The following is an 18599-nucleotide window of genomic DNA, read 5'->3' as shown; positions in this document are numbered from 1 at the left end:
ACACACGTGCTACAATGGGCGGGACAAAGGGTCGCGATCTCGCGAGGGTGAGCTAACTCCAAAAACCCGTCCTCAGTTCGGATTGCAGGCTGCAACTCGCCTGCATGAAGCAGGAATCGCTAGTAATCGCCGGTCAGCCATACGGCGGTGAATCCGTTCCCGGGCCTTGTACACACCGCCCGTCACACTATAGGAGCTGGCCATGTTTGAAGTCATTACCCTTAACCGTAAGGAGGGGGATGCCTAAGGCTAGGCTTGCGACTGGAGTGAAGTCGTAACAAGGTAGCCATACTGGAAGGTGCGGCTGGATCACCTCCTTTTCAGGGAGAGCTAATGCTTATGCTTATTGGGTATTTTGGTTTGACACTTCTTCACGCCCAAAAAGAAGGCAGCTACGTCTGAGCTAAACTTGGATATGGAAGTCTTCTTTCGTTTAGGGTGAAGTAAGAGTAGAGCTGATGTATGGCTAAGCAGGGCTGATGGAGCTCTTGGAAAGAAGTCAGTATCCAGCTTATCCCTAGTCTAGCACTCTGCTGTGAAGTCAGAAACCCATTAACAAGCAAGGCTGTAGTGAACCTCTTCCTTAAGGGATTGTGGAATGCACACATCCCGGAATACCTATTCATCCTCTTGGCCACTCTGAACTCATAGGTAGCTGTGGTTCGGTTTACCTTCTTTCGCTTTGCCTTGGGTTCGGTGGTAGTAATAGTCCTTCTTTAGCTCGCTCCTCCTTTCTTGGGTTCCCTAACTGTCTGCTATTGCTAAAGCTCAACCTATGCCTCCGGCAAAGGCAAGACGGAAAGCAAGCATTAAGTGAAGAAGCAAGTTCAATTACTGGTTTGAACCCTGGATCCGTTTTAACTATTAATAGATTATTAATTAATATAGTTTCATTACAGTAAATCGGTTTCTCTTTGAGGGCCTTTTTATAAGAAAAAATATATTTCAGAGGGTTTCCTTAAAAACCAAGGCCACATGCCTTGTCCATTTTCCCTGACATATGACAAGTCCCCTGCCCTGCTGGCGTGCCTAGTCAGCGTCATGGACGTGTAAAAACAAGATGTGAACCGTATATGCACGCCCATGTCAAGTTATGAAACCAGTTCAATGTATTTTGCAAGTTCAGGCATCAAAGTGCACATTCAAGGCAAGTTCAAGCACCAGTGAGGTATTTACCTTTTTTTTTAATACTGTACAACTACTTGCCTCTCTTTTTCTTCAGTTTGCGAGAATACTCCACAACCACTTGCTGGTGTAGTGCAGTAGTTTGACTCGGAGCGCACACGGCGACGATGGCGCGAGAGCTGATGGCACCAATCGAGTCTGGCGCGCCGGCCGGTTCTGCGCAGTCACCACTGGGCTGAATTAAGAGTTAAATTAACCATCTCGGAGTGTAATGCAATCATTGCGCCTGTCGTGTTTACCTGTCTGCACGTTGAGACGCTGTAAACAAACAACCCACAAATGGACCCCTTGACCACGTCGTGTCTCCCCGTGAATGCGGCTAAGCTAACGACCAATCGTACGAGCTACCATCCACCAATGCAGCCAGTAGCAACAAACCTTAACTTTGACAGAGTGCTTCCCATAACTTATCCAAACTGATGGTTGCGATCCACGAAAACCCTTGTCATTCAAATTTGATTGTAGGTTCTTACGAACTGGAGGCTCTGAATGCCTGCAAATGCTGGCACTCCTCGCACATAGGGCGGTACGGACGCTAGGTCTGTCTGGATTTGAATTGAATTTGCCAAACGGAGGTCGCAGCTGCACGCGGCAGTGTCTGTTGCAACTTGCAACAAGAAACAGAGAAGAAACAGGCGGTGCGAGGAGCACGGGCAGGAACCAACGGCGCCTCCTTTGCCGGTGTAACCAAAACAGCGAGTTTCCTTCCCCTCTACTGCCACGCACGCACGACCCGCGGGAACCATAACTACGTACTGGGGGAGCTCAGAGGAGTTGACCACGCGTCCTCGCGCGGCATGATCATGAATGCCGCCGGCCCCACGCCGTCAGCCTCTGCGCCCCCGTCGCCTTACTTTAAGCAACCGGCAGGCATGCCATCCTCGCCTCCTCTCCTCCACCGACTTGACTTCCTCCTCTCACAAGCCACAATCTGTCAATCTCATCTCGCTGACTCGCCTCGCCATGGAGCTGGAGAAGGCAGCGGCGAAGACGGCGCAGCCGACGACGCTGCTGGACGTGCACGAGGTGGAGTGGATCACGCGGGAGCTGGAGCGGCTGCTCGGCAGGGAGACCGTTGGCGCCGGCGCCCGCGCGGACGCGCGCCGCCGCCGGAAGAGGGCCGAGGCCGATGCGGCCAGCAGCCCCGAGGCGCGCGCGAAGAAGGGAGGCTTCCTGGCCGAGCTCCTCGGGAACCACGCGGCCTCCATATGCGGCGACGGTGCCGTGGTCAGCGCGCGCCGCCGCCGCGGCCGCAGCGGCTTCCGGGAGGTCGATAAGGTCTAGATTGGAGCGTCGGTACGGTGTGCGTTTGACACGGTATCGTCGGCGCAAGTCTGGTCCTTCGATTTGTCTGTCAATTTCTCTGCGTAGCCAGTGGGACTTATAGGCTGGAATTGCCAGCGAACATAGTAGGATTTGATTACTGCTCCTCCTGTAAGTTCGCTCACTTTCATCCTGCACTTTTCCTGTTATCCAACATGTAAATACGAACGTGGAATTTGTGTCCTGCTCGCCTGCACTGTCTATTTTTTCTTCCGATTGTGCTGATCATCAGCCTCTTTTTTTTGGTGTGTGGTACTTAGAAATGCGACTGAAATTTAATAAAATTTCAGACAAATCAGTAGCGGCCTCTTTTGTTTCTGTCTCTGCACGAGTTGCCTGCCCGATAGCAACGTGGTGCGCTGTCGCACGCATCTTCAAGGAATGTGTAATTAGAATCACGCTGTTGTTGGCATGTTCATGGAATGTACTCTAATTTGCAACCGCTAAATTCTGCAGTAGCGTGTTAGATTTGGTAAATTTCAAGCAAAACCGGTAATTTTTCAGACAATAATAAAAAAAATACCTCTGCTGATGCTGCTAGTACTGCCCTTTGTTTGCTGAGCCTAGAGTGTAAGGGCTCCTTTGATTCAAAGGAATTCTATAGGATTTCTGGAGGATTGAAACCCTTAAGAATTTTTCCTATGTTGGTCGTTTGATTCATAGGATTGGATCCCATAGGAAATTTTCCTATGGAATCTTTTGTACTACATTTCATAGGAAATCTAACATCTACTCCAACCTCTTTTTACAATTCCTTTGCTTTTTCTGTGCCATCAAACATTCCATGCTAATCCTGTAGGATTCATATGTGCATGCCACTCCAACCCTATACTTTTCCTATTCCTACGTTTTGAAAATCCTGCGAATCAAAGAGGGCCTAAAACGAAAGATATTGTTGTGGATCTGCCGCAGTTGTTGCTGTGATCGCTCACATGCATTCTGTTAGTTCAGAACTGTTTGTGTCAATAAAACCTCTTCCACGGACTTCAATGAACTTGCAAAACAAATACACTGGACTTCCCAACGAGCACTGACCGGGTGTTGCCGGAAGGAAGTGCATACTGCACAGTTGCGATCAAATTTGGATGAGGTAATATCACCGGAAGTCATAGAACCTATGGTTGAAGTTTAGTTTGATGCTAGAACTTTGAAATACGGATTTACAGTCACTTAACTTGACATCACATACAAATACAGTCACAAAATACGCATACGGACTTATCAGGGTGTATGGCCTCACCTCTCAGTGAGTGATGGCGCATGACCGACTCATTTTTGCACAAAACACACTCAGGTAATGTTTGATAGTAAAGTATTGTAAAAACTGAAGTATCAATAAACTACAGTAATTTTGCATGTAGGTATAATATACCGTGGTTTTGAGAAAACAGAGTATTTTGTAGTATTGACAATACACAGGACATGTTTGACGCAGCGACGTAAAATCAGTTGCAGCCTTAACAGTGCAAACACGTCTGCTTTTCCAGCGAAGCTAGCCGTTGCATGCAACGAAGTGATTGGCCAAAGAACGGCCATGCACATGGCCATAGAGCAGCCTGTTACCATCAGCATGCATAAGAAAGAAAGCTTGCACTGAGAACTCCGCTGAACGGCCGTGACCAAAAAAATCACTCGGCAGCACCGCGTAGCCGGCGGCACCAAGCGGCAGAGCTGCACGAGGACTGGCTGCTTGGCCTCCTTCCGCATCTACGGCGGAGCTGCACGTGTAGCAGATGGGACAACGACGAGCCATGGAGAGAGGTCTACATGCAACAGGAGTGAGTTGTCCATCCTAACACGAGCGTAGCTGAACGACGCGCGGCGGCATCTACAAAGAGCACAGGGCGGCGGCCGTGAATAATTTTTGTAGAGGGAGGCGAGTCATCAGCAGGGAAGAAGTTGACGACGTGCGACGTCGTTCTTTTCGTCTGCTCTGTTTTTAATAAACAGGTTCTGGGTTCTTTTTATAAAACAGAGAAAAACAGTGTTTTGACAAATATTGTAGTATTAAAATCACAGTTCATAGGGACAACCAAACAGCTCATTGTAAATAAAACTGCGGTAATCTGAAAAACTGTAATATTCGTGAAATACATAGAAAATACTTTGTTATCAAACAAGGCCTCACTTTTTTTATTTGCAAAAAAAGCCGACCACTGTACTGCATATAGATACGAAAATTAACACAAGAATAGGGGACCCCCGAGTCGAACCGGCGACCGATGTTCAAGACGCAAGCCGCTTTAGGCAACTACCCTTCCCTGTTCGCACATCAAGCACGGATAGCAAACTTTAGATGTATTGAACGTGGAGCTTGTTTTCTCTTGAGGTGGGCGTGGAGCTTAAATGACATTCATTTTTTCACATCTACTATGAGCAGTGGGTGTACATCTGCAGCCCATTTAAGCTTTTACCCGCCTTTTTTTTACCTGAAACATGTAGAGGCTCGCACTGCTACAGTTGATTCCATCAAGCAGGACGAGAAGCCATGTTCAGGTAGGTTGAACGCATTAAGATCAACATAAAATGCCATCAACACAGTACTTACAAGTGGAGCAATAAAACAATGAGAGTGATACTAACTGCACATTAGGACGGTTTGACAGAGCGGTAAAACTGAGTGACATCTCAACAATCAAGCCCCTATGCATGGAAATTTGTTCTCGCTTCCTCTGTCACTCTGGCTGGCTGTACACACAAGATGCATATCTTTTGCGAAAAAAAAGGAATGTTCTAAGAATATTATACCCACTTTTACTCATGACTTATATTAAATAAATTATATAATTTAAATATTAGACACAATTGAATATTCATATCAACATTTTTCATTTTAAATTTATGAATATTTTTAATTATACAAACATTGAACTATACAAATGTGAGAATAGTTACTGAAATGTTTGTATAATTAAAATAATATTTTGAATTCTAATTTTGGAAATACTTGTGTTATTTTAAATGTACAAACATTTTATAATACATAAATATTATTTAAATATATTAATATTTTAAATATTACATGAAATTTTTAACACATGAATATCTAGATGTCATTTTTGTTACTGAAATTATAATTGACATACTATCTACAATTTTTTAGTATATTAAGACTACTAATTCATTGTAGACGTGTATATGTGCAGGTTGTAGTGACTAGAACGTCTTGTGTGCTAACCTTTGGTTGTTGTTTGTTTGAGAGCTGGTGGCCCGAAAAGTCCATTCTGCACCCGAGCTCATATGCTCCCGCATGAACAGTAAAATGGAAAAAAAATCAAAAAATTCTAATTTTTTTTGAGAGAAACATTGACAAAAGTTCTAAGTGCCTGCAAAAATTCATCATGAAATCACATTCCTGTAAGGCGTGGCAAAAAAACAAATTCAGTGATTCAAAATGCATTTGAAAGTAGCTTTTTCAGAGTACTATTTTTGTTTTTTTTGCCACGCCTTCTAGGAATATGATTTCATAACGAATTTTTGCAGGCACTTAGAACTTTTGTCAATGTTTCTCTCAAAAAAATTTGGAATTTTTTGATTTTTTTTGAATTTTTTCGATTTTATTGTTCATGCGGGAGCATATGAGCTCGGGTGCAGATTAGCCGCGTCCTGGCCACACTTTTTCCTGTTAATTTTCACTGTGTAATGACAGGTGGGACCCACTGTTGATGGACGTGAAAAATAAATGTCATTTAAGTTCCGCTTTCAATACATCTAAGCTTTGCTATCAGTAGTTGACATGCGGACGTGAAGAGTGGTTTGGCATGAGTGGCTTGTGCTGTAAACATTGGTAGCTGGTTCGACTCCAGCCTCACCTATTTGTTGTCTTAATTTTCGTGCCTATATGCAGTACTGTGGATGTCTTTTTCTGCAAATAAAAAAGTGTGAGGGTGTTTTGTATAAAAATGAGTGAGCCGAGGGCCACCACTCACTGACCGGTGGGGCCATATGTTCGCATGCTTATTTTGTGACCGTATTTGCACGCAATGTCAAGTTAAGTGACCACAAATCTGTATTTTCAAACTTCTAGCACCAAACTGAACATCGAGCACAAGTTTTATGACTTCCGGTAATATTACCTCAATCAGGATCATAAACCAAACAATTTCGGAAACAACAAAAGGGAGCGTAAAAGTGGGTTAATTAGGTCGCAGAAGTGTGCTGATCCTTGCAAATTCAAAAAGCGAAGAAAAACGTAAGAGGAATACTGCTCAAAGCCTGTTTGTCTGTTTTTTTCTCCCTAGAATACATCATGAAAAGGTGTATCATCATTTCATAGAAGAAGTGCCAAAAGCGGTTAGTACAAGGCCAAACCGGCAATAGCTTTTTTTTAAACAACGAAGTTATCCCGCTGAATGATACATTTATGAAAGCAAAATATTTAGAAAACTCGTGATTGGTGTGGAGGGGAAGATATGCTTACGAAATTGTTCAAAAAAGAGTTGTTGCATTTCATTGCTTCTTCGTAGTTTCGAATCCATTCACTTTGACGGTTGACATGTAGGTTAAGGTTATAGTGCATATAGTTTAAAAAAGAGAGGTTATAGAGCATATGAAAAGGAACAGCAGATAAATGTCAAATGAAGATGTATCCAGTCAAATCTTAATCTCGCCACACTCCATAAATAAAGCACGTGGACCAACTGATACATGGTGTTGAAGAAATCAGAAATTGTATATATCACCATTGATGCTCTGCTTTCACCATTGTATCTATCGTCTTGGGTAGATGAAAGGATTTTTTTCTAGAGGAGATTTCTAGTGTTAACTTTGTCATGTTGAACGAGCCAACAATTTTTTTGTGTGTGTATCCTCATAGGCACTTCTCCAAATCCATTGCGGGGAGTAGTAATAGGTTTCGGTTTTCAGTTTTGTACATTTTCATCGGAGATAAGAAAGGTGGAGTTCCAGGAATATGTTTGCTATAATTTTATAAGCCAGGGCTAATATTATAAGCAATTGACAACATCTCAAACGCATCTATAATTTTTGCTATATATTAATCCGGTGTCAAGTGCCAGTTTTTTTTTTGCATACTTTTAAAATTTGTAGAAATAATATTTTGCGGGGACAAATAAATAAAATATGTTCATGAAGTTTCAAGTTGGGAAAACATGGGTTAGAGGAGTACCTGGGGTGCCCCATGTTAGGGGAACGTGCTACACAGTATTTTTTTATGTCGCGCGTGAAAATTCCAAGATCACTATGGACGTACAAGTAACTACGATCTCACAAACAATCAATATTGTGGAAGAGGAAGATGTCAGTGAAGCTTGCCGTTTCCCGTAGGTTGGTTATACCTCCCATACGTAGAGTTTTTTTTTCCAGAATGATATGTGGATCTAGTGTCAAAGTAGACAACGCCTCCAAGGTATCCACGCACCACGCGTACCGATCTAGCAGCACCGCGACACTCCATGGAACCAACACAAAAAATTGCGTGAAGAAAATAGAGAAAGAACAACCTAGCGGGGTACCGATCTAGATTAGGAAGAGAGAAGGCAGAAACACACATGGGTTTAATAAGATGCTTGGTGAAAGGATCGGTATGGTCGATTAGAAGGGGGTTGAATAGGTGACTAACAATTTTTTTTAACTTTGTTCCCAAATTTTAGGCTCGGCAATAAAATATGTTGTCTATATATGCAACTAGATGAACAAGCTATCTGTCAAATACAACACATAACAAGTACAAGCAAAGGTAAGATGTAACCGCAAGTGAAGACGATGAAGATGTGGATGTGTTTCCGAAGTTTTATCCTTTGGGGGAGGTACGTCTCTGTTGAAGGGGTGCTGAGGCACAATGCTCCCCAAGCGTCCCAAGGACTCTATCTATTCTTCTCACGCATTCTCACAATGCAAGGTGCCACGAATCCACTAGTGATGTCTTCAAGGCGACAACCGGGACATTTACAAACAAGGTTGGGCATCTCACCACAACTTAATTGGAAGCTCCCAACACCGCCATGAAGATTCACCACAACAGAATGTGGCTCTGAAATGACCTCTTCCGTCTAGGCTGTCCAAACACGCTTAGAGTAGGAAGACCCACAAAAAATGTATAGGGGAATCAAATTTTCTTTGGTGGAAGTGTAGATCTAGGTCTCCTCCCTCAATCCCTTGCAAATCAACAAGTTTGGTTGGCTAGAGTAGGAGATCAGGCAAAATGAAGCTTAGGACATTAATGGACAAGAGAGGGAGGCTAGAGATAGGTGGGAGGTGGAAGAACCACCTCCTTAAATAGTCCCACCTTAATTATAACCGTTACGCGGGAAAAAGTACTGGAGCGGTACAATCGCTCAGGTGAGCGGTACAATCGCTCGGGCGAGCGGTACAACCGCTCCAGGAAGCAAACCCTAGTTGCAATGGACATAATGGTACAACCACCCTGACCACCGGTTGTACCAATTACTAGGGAATAGTTGGAACAACCGTTGCACAGCCGCTCGAGTACTGTGCCCAACACCAAGCGAAATCACCCCCGAGTAGTGGTTGGGGCGGTACAAGCGCCAGTTCAACCGCCCTGCTAGCACAGGAGTGTGCAAGAGCATGGCGCTCCCATGTTTGGTTTTGGTAATCGATGGAAATTCCTATGTTTGGTTGCTTTGAATGTTACTCAAAGGGTTTATCCATAGGCAATGCTTGAAGATCATATGTTGGCTTCAAGGTCGAATATAGAAGATTATGTGTTTTTCAAGGAGTTATCCAAAGATCGGTCATGTGAGAGTTTGAACCTATTGCAAGCATGTCTTGAAGAAGAAGATTGTGTGAACATTCATGTCTACCTTCAAGACATCATCTTAATGAAGAGAGAAGATAAGATACAAGGTTGATCAAGACTAAAAGCTAAGAGTGGATTCAAATTTATCAACACACAAAGCGTAGAAGATGTACCGAGTGGGATCAAGCGATCTCTTGGTATGGTAAGCATTGTCCATTGCGCTCTGTGTACTAACCCATGATCTATGTGAGGTTTCTTGGTGGGGTTAGGCATGTTTCCATGAGCTTACATCAAAAGGAAGATCTCATATAACCCATGGAGGATGACATCAAGTGGTAATCGTCATCAAGGTTGCATTGTGCAAGTTCAACTGGAGCATCACCAAGAGATCACATGCTTGAAGTTTACCGTCCATTCTAATGATAATGGACATGTAAAGGTATGCTGAAGAGAGGCTCACCCATAATGGAGTATGAGGGAGCAGTTCAGTAGTCTTCATCGAGTCATCGCAAACAAGAAAGGTGGTCCAACTTGAGGAGGTCAATATCGTCATCATTTAGCTCAAATGGACCATGTGCAAGGCAAAGGTAACCTTGATAGGTTTTCTATTTTACCGGCCTCATGGTGTCAACTAGGGACTGGGTTACAGGAATGATAGTCGTATTATCAAGGGAGGGCTCTCGAGTGAGTAGCCTAATCATATTGTTCGTATAGAGTTCAAACTTTTGCATCCTTGGCATCATCTTTCTTGATTCTTATTTGCTTTTCTCTATGTGAGTTTCAGAGCTTGTGGTTATCTTCATGACTAGCTCAAGTTCATCGAAAACTGATTTCATATGCATCCTCTATTTCGTTTTCGGTGTTGGATATTTTCCAGGTCCTTATTTGAGCAAGGGTTCCCACCTTCTATTTTTGGTATTTTCTCTATTGCTGGTTCTTAATATACCCAACAAGTTTGAGTTCGTTGATTTCTGAGTTTGTTTGCGAAAGTTATGGTAGTTTTGGTCTTACTTGTGTTTCGTGCTCCTGTTGTACTGCACGTGTTAGCGGTTGTGCCGCTCAATTCTTGGGCGACCAAGGATTTGCTTGTGTGATCATGCATAACATGATCATGGAGGATAAGTGTGATGACAACATCTACGACCAAGGTTTGATTTTCAGGATGAAAATGTTAAGCTTGAGTGCCAAATACCGACAACATTTGAACAGTTCACCCAATTTCATCGTGAAATGCGTGACCGGAATACTCATATGCAGCTCCAAGATGACTTGGTTGAGCACATATGGACTCACATTGACAACTAGTAGATGTATCGCTGGAGGCGTACTAGGAGCACACGGAGGCTCCACTCCCTGTAATCCATACATCCATTACTATCTCGGGATGGATGCAGTTAATGTAGTGTAAGTTTGCTTCCATCCAATACGAGAAGCATATTGCGTATGAACAAAGAATCACATTAATTTCACCCCCAACTGTCTTTTGTCAGATGCGAGCAATACGTTTGTACAAGCTCGGGTCAAGGAAGCCGGCCATGAGGAAGAAGCCCATGTCCTTCACCATGAGCACGACATATAGAACACAATGGGTGAGGAGGAGCACGTCCATGTCGGGCTTGATGGCGACGGAGGCACGGACGCGGAAGATGGCAGCTGTGGGAAGCGGCCAGTTCTTATCATGCTTGGATGTAGTGTTCAGGAAGGCAGGCCATGGTGCCGGCGGCCGGGCATACGCGGTGTCGCCGGTGCCGCTCCACCATGAGACAATAACATATTAAATAATGTATAAGGCGATCGGAGACTCGGAGGACGCCGGCCACGCGCAAGCTCAGGTCTAGGACGGTGACTATGAGCATGAAGCTCACGACCTTGACCAGGGCGAGCACGACATACATGACACTGTTGTTGAGGTGGGGCATGGCCATCCAGAGCTTGACGGCGGCGGGGATGACTAGGAGGCGAACAACATATGCTATGAAGCTTTTCCCGACGTTGATGTTATCGCTGGCCGCGGGAACGGAGAACATGAGTCAGCGCCCAGGCAGACGCGGTGCCCTGAACGCGTCAAACACAGACAACGATGGCTATCTAGATTTGCGCATCGTCTTCCTCCTTGCTTTCTCCACACACATTGAGCTGGCCTCCAGAACGCATGACTTGGTGTCGGCGGTCATGGCGGACGTGGTGTCACCGGCCATGGAGGCACAGAACGCGGCAAGCTCGAATGACGGCTAGGGCGGACACAATCTTCCTAGTTCATTCTAGTTTTATTCCACGTGGCAAGTAGAAGTTTGGAAAGAAGAGGCAAGAGCTGTAGAAGAGGATTTTGAAGAAGGATGGATGGGAAGAATCGCATTTCCTGAGGAAGAAGGGCAACGATGGGAGGATGAGGAGCGGGGTGCATTGAATTTGATGCTGGGTTGGTGGGTGTTGGTCGTTAAGGCAGATAGCGCGTGGAGTGCACATGCATGTCAGAGAGAACAGTTGTTTCATCATTTGATATGAAAATACCGGAGAGCTATACATGATGCAGATTCATCTAATACACACTACCCTAATATAGTGGATGAGATTCCAATGCGATTGAATGGGAGCAATTTCAATGGGCGTAGTCGCCGGGTGCTCCAAGGCACTTTCGATGTATCGCTTCATTTTCTTTTTCATCTATTCAAGACAATTTTGATTAGGTTATAAAACTATTTGAATGTTTTCATTCACATGTGAATCTATTTGATTATAAAACTATTTGCTATGTCTAATTTTAGTTCAAAAAATAATGACTAGACCTTCAGCCGGCTATGACGGACCAGACTGTGTTGGATGCATGGTCAACGCATCCACCGAAATGATCGAACACCCCGTTGTTCTGCCCAAACGGACAAAATCCACCGAAGACGAACGTCGGTGCTCATCATCCAAAAGAACTCGCCCCAAGCGTCGTCCACTCCAGCGGGCACTGAAAGTCAATGGCGGAAGCTTCTAGAACCTCCGAGGCGCACCGCGACGCCGTGTTCGCGCGGTGGGTGATTTTCTCGCCGGCGCGCTCCCGTCGCCCCACCGACCTCAAGTCCCACGGCCCGGCAAACCCTAGCCCCGGCCCCGACGACGGCGCCCCCAAGCCGTCCTGCCCCTTCTGCCTCGGCCGCGAGTCCGAGTGCGCGCCGGAGATATTCCGTGTGCCGGCTCCCGACGAGTCGCCGTCGTGGCGGATCCGCGTGATCGAGAACCTCTTCCCAGCGCTGCGGCGCGAGGCGGCGCCGCCCGCACCGGAGGACGAGGAGCCCGTCGGCGCGGGGGAATGCGCCGTGAGGGGGTTCGGGTTCCACGACGTGGTCATCGAGACGCCGCACCATGAAGTGCGGCTCTGGGATCTGGAGGCGGAGGGGGTCCGCGACGTCCTGCTTGCGTACGCGCGTCGGGTGCAGCAGCTGGCTGAGCACCCAGCGGTGAAGTATGTTCAGGTACTTCTCTTTTTTAAGTTCAGCCCTTCTTCTTAGATAGCTAGGTCCGATACCTGGGTGTATATTATTTGACAATTGGTAAAACTTCGTAGTGCAAAATGCCATCTCGATAGGTCATAGAGGAATTGCAAACAAACAATGCAAATGTCTTTAGAAGGTGCTCCTAGCCCCTTGGCAGTTGCTATCTAGAGACTAGAAGTTAGTAGAACAAAAAAAAAAAAATTCTTAGATGACAATGGGTGTCAAGGAAACTCTAGTTTTGATAGTTTAGGGTACGAACTATACGATTTAGGAGTTGGGTGTGAAATCAAACCGATGCAATAGTTGACAACCAAAAGTAGACTTTCCTAGATATTATGGTGAACTGAGATATGTGTGCAGTCCTACGGTTTCTTGTTTGTTCTCCGTACAATGTACCAATGTTTTGTGTGGTGGTCGGAGTAATCATACAGTATTATTGACAAAAAGGTATGTGATAATTCCTGTGTCATCTGATCTGTTTTGTTTCACGGATTATGCATACATGTGCCTTTTGGCAGCGCAGTTCAAATGCTAATAGCCCAGTATGTATGCTTAGTTTGGAGGTCAGGCCATAGATTGTTTTGTATTCGGGGGTACTTTCTGTGGACCTGATGTTTATGTCAAAACCTTTTTGGTATTATTACAGAAATGGACAACACTCATGCACTTTCTAACTGGAATCCGAACAACAAATTTCAAATCCTCTCTATTCTGTTCTGTTCTGTTTTCTTTATGCATTTGCATAAGACTAGACATGTTTCTTCTTTTTTTGAGAACCAGCAGGCGCACTGCCTTTTCATATAGAAGAAGGAAGAGGGTAACCCATGTACAAAGTGGTTTGACACTTTTTTGAGGGGTACGTGCCGAAACCCCCAAATAAGGAAAAACTCGACTAACCTATGCCCTCACTTGGCGATTGGCTGGCACCATTTCCCGTTGCTTTATGTCCCCAAAAGCCAGAGATGCCACCTCGAGGTGGGTTAGGCGTGTGCCATTGAAGATACGATGGTTCCTCTCCTTCCACAGGTTCCAAATAGTGTAGAGAAGGTGCCCACTGTGGCGGGACCGCGACTCCCCCGATTCCATTGAAAGCATGCAATCCCACCAGTTGGAGACGCCCCCAGGGTTCGGGAGAGTTAGGGTAGTCGTAGTTGCCTCCCCAGACAAGGACTTAATATGATTCCAGGCTACGACCGCAAAAGGACAATCCTTGCAACGGTGAGCCGCAGTCTAACTAGCAGCGCAGTGCAAGAGCTAATAGTCCAGTATGTGTATGCTTAGTTTGGAGGTTAGGCTGTAGATTGTTTTGTATACATGGTGCATACATGTGCCTTTTGGCAGCGCAGTTCAAGAGTAATAGCCCAGTATGTATGCTTAGTTTGGAGGTTAAGGCTGTAGATTGTTTTGTATTCTGGGGGACTTTCTGTGGGCCTGATGTTTTTGTCAAAACCTTTTTGGTACTACTACAGAAATGGACAAGAGTATGCACTTTCTAACTGGAAGCTGAACAACAAATTTCGAATCCTGTCTGTTCTGTTTTGTTTTCTTTATGCATTTCCATAAGATTAGACTTTTTTTTTGAGGAACCAGCAGGAGCACTGCCTTTTTGATATAGAAGAAGTAATAAGGTAACCCATGTACAACGTGGTTTGACGCGTTTTTGAGGGGAACACGTGCTGAAACCACCAAATAAGGAAAAAAAAACTCGACTAGTCTATGCCCTCACTTGGCGGTTGCCTGGCAAACGCCATTTCCCGTTGCTTTTATGTCCTCAAAAGCCAGAGATGCCACCTCGAGGTGGCTTAGGCGTGTGCCACTGAAGATACGACGGTTCCTCTCCTTCCACAGGTTCCAAATAGTGTGGCGGGGTCGCGATTCCTTGGACTCCACTGAAAGCATGCCATCCCACCAGTCCGAGATGCCCCCAGGGTTCGGGAGAGTTAGGGTAGTCGTGGTTGCCTCCCCAGATAAGGACTTAATATGATTCCAGGCCGTGACCGCAAAAGGACAATCCTTACAAAGTTGGGCTGCAGTCTCCGGGGCCTGAAGGCAAAGCTGACAATGGGCAATGGGGGTCGTGAGGCCATCCCTTAACCGCCAATATGTTGGCTGTGAGACTCCTGCCGTGGAGAGCAAGCCAGGAGAAGAGTTTGCATTTTGGCTCAGCATGGGTGGACCAGATCTATTCCTTCTAGTAGCAATTTTGAAAAGGCAGGCATCACATGCTTCAGCTGCCCATGTCTGCTCCAATTATCATGCCAGAATAAAGCCCTCTGCCCATTTCCAAAGGTGTTGGTAGTAGAAGCCCAGAAGAGATCCATATTTGTCGCAAGGAAGTAGCCCACCCATGGGCGGTCAGGGTCGGTCCATTGCAACCAAGCCCATCGCAAATGCAAGGCCCTGCCAAATCTGTCTATGTCGGCAATACCCAGACCACCCAGTCCCTTTGGCCGACACACAGTTTTCCAATTCATGAGGGAGTGGCCCGCCTGAATGTCATCACTGCCATCGCCACGCTAGACGAAATTGCGCGTGTTGATTGACAAATAGTGAAAAACTGCACTATTTTCAATCAACATGTCTAATCAGCCCGACAAATAGTGCAATTTTCACTCAGTGTGTTGCTCTCATACTCAGCTCTCTTTATTGCACTGCAACACAACATATCTGTGCTTATAGGAACCCCTAAGCTGATTTGAAGAAATGGCAGTTATTGGTAAGGTAATGTCAATACTTCAGTGGCTTGTTTCAACTCTTTGATCATAGTTACACTAGCTAAGTACTCGTGCGTTGCTATGGAAGTTAAATGCTCATGCATTGGTATTGAAGTTCTTGTATTGCATAAGTTGTTTAAACGCTTCGTTATAGTCCCTAACTCTGCACATATAAAAATATTACTTATTTGTATGCAATTATTTATATATATTAGGCTGGTCATAGTGGTGAGCTAATTTAGACTAGTAACACGCATATGTTACTAGTCTATGTTACTAATTCCATAGTGGTATGTGTGATAACATAAATAACTTCATTTATTACTTTGTAGAGTCATTTTGTTAGGGAGCGCTATGTGATGGTGACATATTATGTCACTCCACTTGTCTCTATCATTTTTAATTACTTGCCAAATCATTTTTTGGGCAAGGGGAAGTGGGCCGGGGTGGGGAGGGTTAAGGCCGACGGAGTGGCTCCGGCGCAGGGCGCGGCGGCCGGCGGCCAGCAGACAGGCTGGACGCCGGAGCCAGAAGAGGCGCCCTGCTGCCACCATCCTGGGAGCCGGCTCGGGCTTCGCCGGCCGCTTCTCCGATGACGGTGAGGTGGCGGGAGGGTCGGGGAGGCCCCCCGGCGACCGCGGTTAGGGCGCCCCCGCCGCTGCAAGGGGGGAGGGGGCGGTCGCGTAGTCTTATATACATGCATATGCTGTTTACTATTTGTGCATCTCTTTCTGTAAAACGCATATAAATTCTTTTTATTGTGTATTGAAAGACGAATGCCGAGTATGTGCAAAGTTAACACACCATCAATGGTGGCTGTCACCAGTAAATGCAAAACTATAATTGGTGCACAGGTGTAGCTGGATGAATTTCTCCTTGCGTTTGATTCTTAAAATGAGGACGAATGTGCTAAGCTGGAGGCTATATTGTTACTTTGCTAGAGAACCATGCTAAACTCTTACCTTCATTTCTCAAATATTATTGGCTTTTTGTAAGACTTAAATGTTTCATCTTCTGTACAGCATCACTTGAACTCAAATACGAATGAAACCTGCTTATTAATTAAGGCCACACCGGCACCCTGACGAGTGCGGTGGACCTGGCATGTGTGTGGGCTGTAGCCCATGAGGCTAGTGCCGTATGTGGCCAAGGTCCTGTGTGTGTGTGGAGGATGTATTTAACACTTAACCCCTGTATCGATCGAGGCATGAAATGAGTATCATCTGCTCTCTCACGTCTCTGCTTCTTCTTACCTACTTTCTCCCCAAGACTCATCTCATCCCCTTCCCCAATTTACCCAATCCTCTTGTGCGATCCCAATCCAACAATTGGGTTCCTTACATTAAGGTAGTCCTGAGGTGGCTCCAACTCTTGCTCATGCATCGGTACTTAAAAGATGTCCGGTTTTTGTTCTCAAATTCATATTTCACTGTCTATTTGTTGGTGCTGCTGTGGTACTGTAAAAATTACCAGCATGTAAGAGCCCTTAGGGCATGTACAATGGTTGATAAGATAGTCTTATCTTAAATTTTGCATGTAATTTAGAGATGACAAAAAAAGAGTCTACAATGGGTCATCTCTTAGCCTTATCTTCAATAACTAGCAATTCCTAAAAACGTGGTGAGACATATTGTGCTAAGAGATCATCTCTTGTCTTCTCTTAACAAGCCTTTTCTTATAAGTTCTCTCTCCTCCACCTCATCATTAATCCTACGTGGCACTCCTAAGATAGCACCATTGTACATGCCCTTATTTCTATGTATAATTAGCTACTTGAGTTACATCCTTTACTGTAGCTCGACCAAATAGTTGCTAAATTCCTCTTAATGTGCTGAAAATTGTCCATTTTTGGAATTTCATAGGTGTTCAAGAACCAGGGGGCATCTGCCGGAGCTTCAATGGCACACTCACACAGCCAGATGCTGGGAACTCCTTTTGTCCCTCCATCTGTTACCTCCCGGCTTAACTGCATGAAGGAGGTCTTTGAGAGGTCAGGAAAGTGCAGCCTCTGTGCGGTTGTGTCCAAGGATATCTTGGTCAGTGAGACGCACAATTTTTCTGCATTTGTCCCTTTTGCAGCTTCTTATCCATTTGAGATATGGATCGTTCCTCGGCAACATAGCTCCTACTTCCATGAAACAGATCAGGATAAGGTATAATTTTTTCCTGAATCTGTTTGGTCTTCCATTGTTGTATAAACCATACTAGTTCAAATCACATTCGTCTGCAGAAATGGAAGTGTAATAGCCTGAAGTAGGAAAATAAATTTCATAGACTACACAGCTTCTCCTGCCACCTGGCTGTGCTCATTGCCCTTTTTATTGCATAAAATGATTGCTATGTTGTCCACAGGTATTGGATCTTGCGGGCCTGTTGAAAAGCATGCTTCAGAAGTTGTGTAAGCAACTCAATGACTCCCCATTCAACTATATGATCCACAGCGCACCGTTTGGACTTTCCTCATCTTGTCTACCTTACACACATTGGTTCCTCCAAATAGTGCCACAGTTGAGTGTAATCGGTGGATTTGAGATAGGAAGCGGGTGCCACATAAACCCAGTTTTCCCGGAAGATGCTGCAAAAATTCTGAGGGAAATCGACGGCTCAGTATAGTTCGGTACTTACATGTGATTTGTTTCTCGGTCGTGTAAAAAAAGAAGTTTGTATGTCGCTAATAATCTGAGTGGACCGTTAACTTTACATACTGCTGAGAATTTGATCAAACTTGGAAGTTTTAACCTTACTAATGTTATTCTGTTACCTGGAAGGGTGGTCTTGAACTAAAGTTGTCTGAGCCTCTTACCGAATTGGTTGTGATAGACTCATAGCACAGCTATGGTTCAGTGTACATTGACCTGATGGTACAACTATAAACTACCCAAGATGTTCGGCTGGTTTCCGAAGACACGCTCGGAGCCAGGAACTTCAGAAAGACCAGGCGGGTAGAGCACTTGTATTGTCGAACCAGAGTTTTTTTTTTTTTTTTGAAAAAACAACAGGCCATTCCATTGATTTTCATTAAAGAAACCACTAGTCTGCAAAGTTAAGTATTGAATCGGAGGTTATGAAACAATATTGTTTCCTCCTTTGTCCACCTACAAATCACAATTTTTTTTTTTTGGAGACAAACCTACAAATCACATGAAACAAAAGTCTTAGCACTTGAACTGATGGCTC

General features: G+C 44.9%; 1 protein-coding gene across 1 annotated transcript; it reads left to right on the top strand.

Annotated features, from left to right (window-relative positions):
- Positions 1-12117: 12117 nt before the first annotated feature.
- On the top strand, positions 12118-18207 carry LOC119317798 (ADP-glucose phosphorylase-like). Its single transcript, XM_037592292.1, has 3 exons — positions 12118-12687; positions 17285-17575; positions 17775-18207. The coding sequence occupies exons 1-3, from the start codon at positions 12193-12195 to the stop codon at positions 18033-18035; spliced, it is 1047 nt and encodes a 348-aa protein (XP_037448189.1). The 5' UTR covers positions 12118-12192; the 3' UTR covers positions 18036-18207.
- The last annotated feature ends 392 nt before the right edge of the window (positions 18208-18599 follow it).

This window comes from Triticum dicoccoides, chromosome 6A (assembly GCF_002162155.2).
Source record: "Triticum dicoccoides isolate Atlit2015 ecotype Zavitan chromosome 6A, WEW_v2.0, whole genome shotgun sequence".
Classification (NCBI taxonomy): Eukaryota; Viridiplantae; Streptophyta; class Magnoliopsida; order Poales; family Poaceae; genus Triticum; species Triticum dicoccoides.
Note: the sequence above shows the minus strand (reverse complement) of the source record. Positions and strands in the feature narration are given on the sequence as shown.

Excerpts from the sequence above, each read along its gene's own strand:
- LOC119317798 (XM_037592292.1), top strand. The coding sequence starts at position 12,193 with ATGGCGGAAGCTTCTAGAACCTCCGAGGCGCACCGCGACGCCGTGTTC. Across the intron at positions 12,688-17,284 it reads CAGCGGTGAAGTATGTTCAG|GTGTTCAAGAACCAGGGGGC; the intron begins GTACTTCTCTTT and ends GGAATTTCATAG. Across the intron at positions 17,576-17,774 it reads ATGAAACAGATCAGGATAAG|GTATTGGATCTTGCGGGCCT; the intron begins GTATAATTTTTT and ends TGTTGTCCACAG.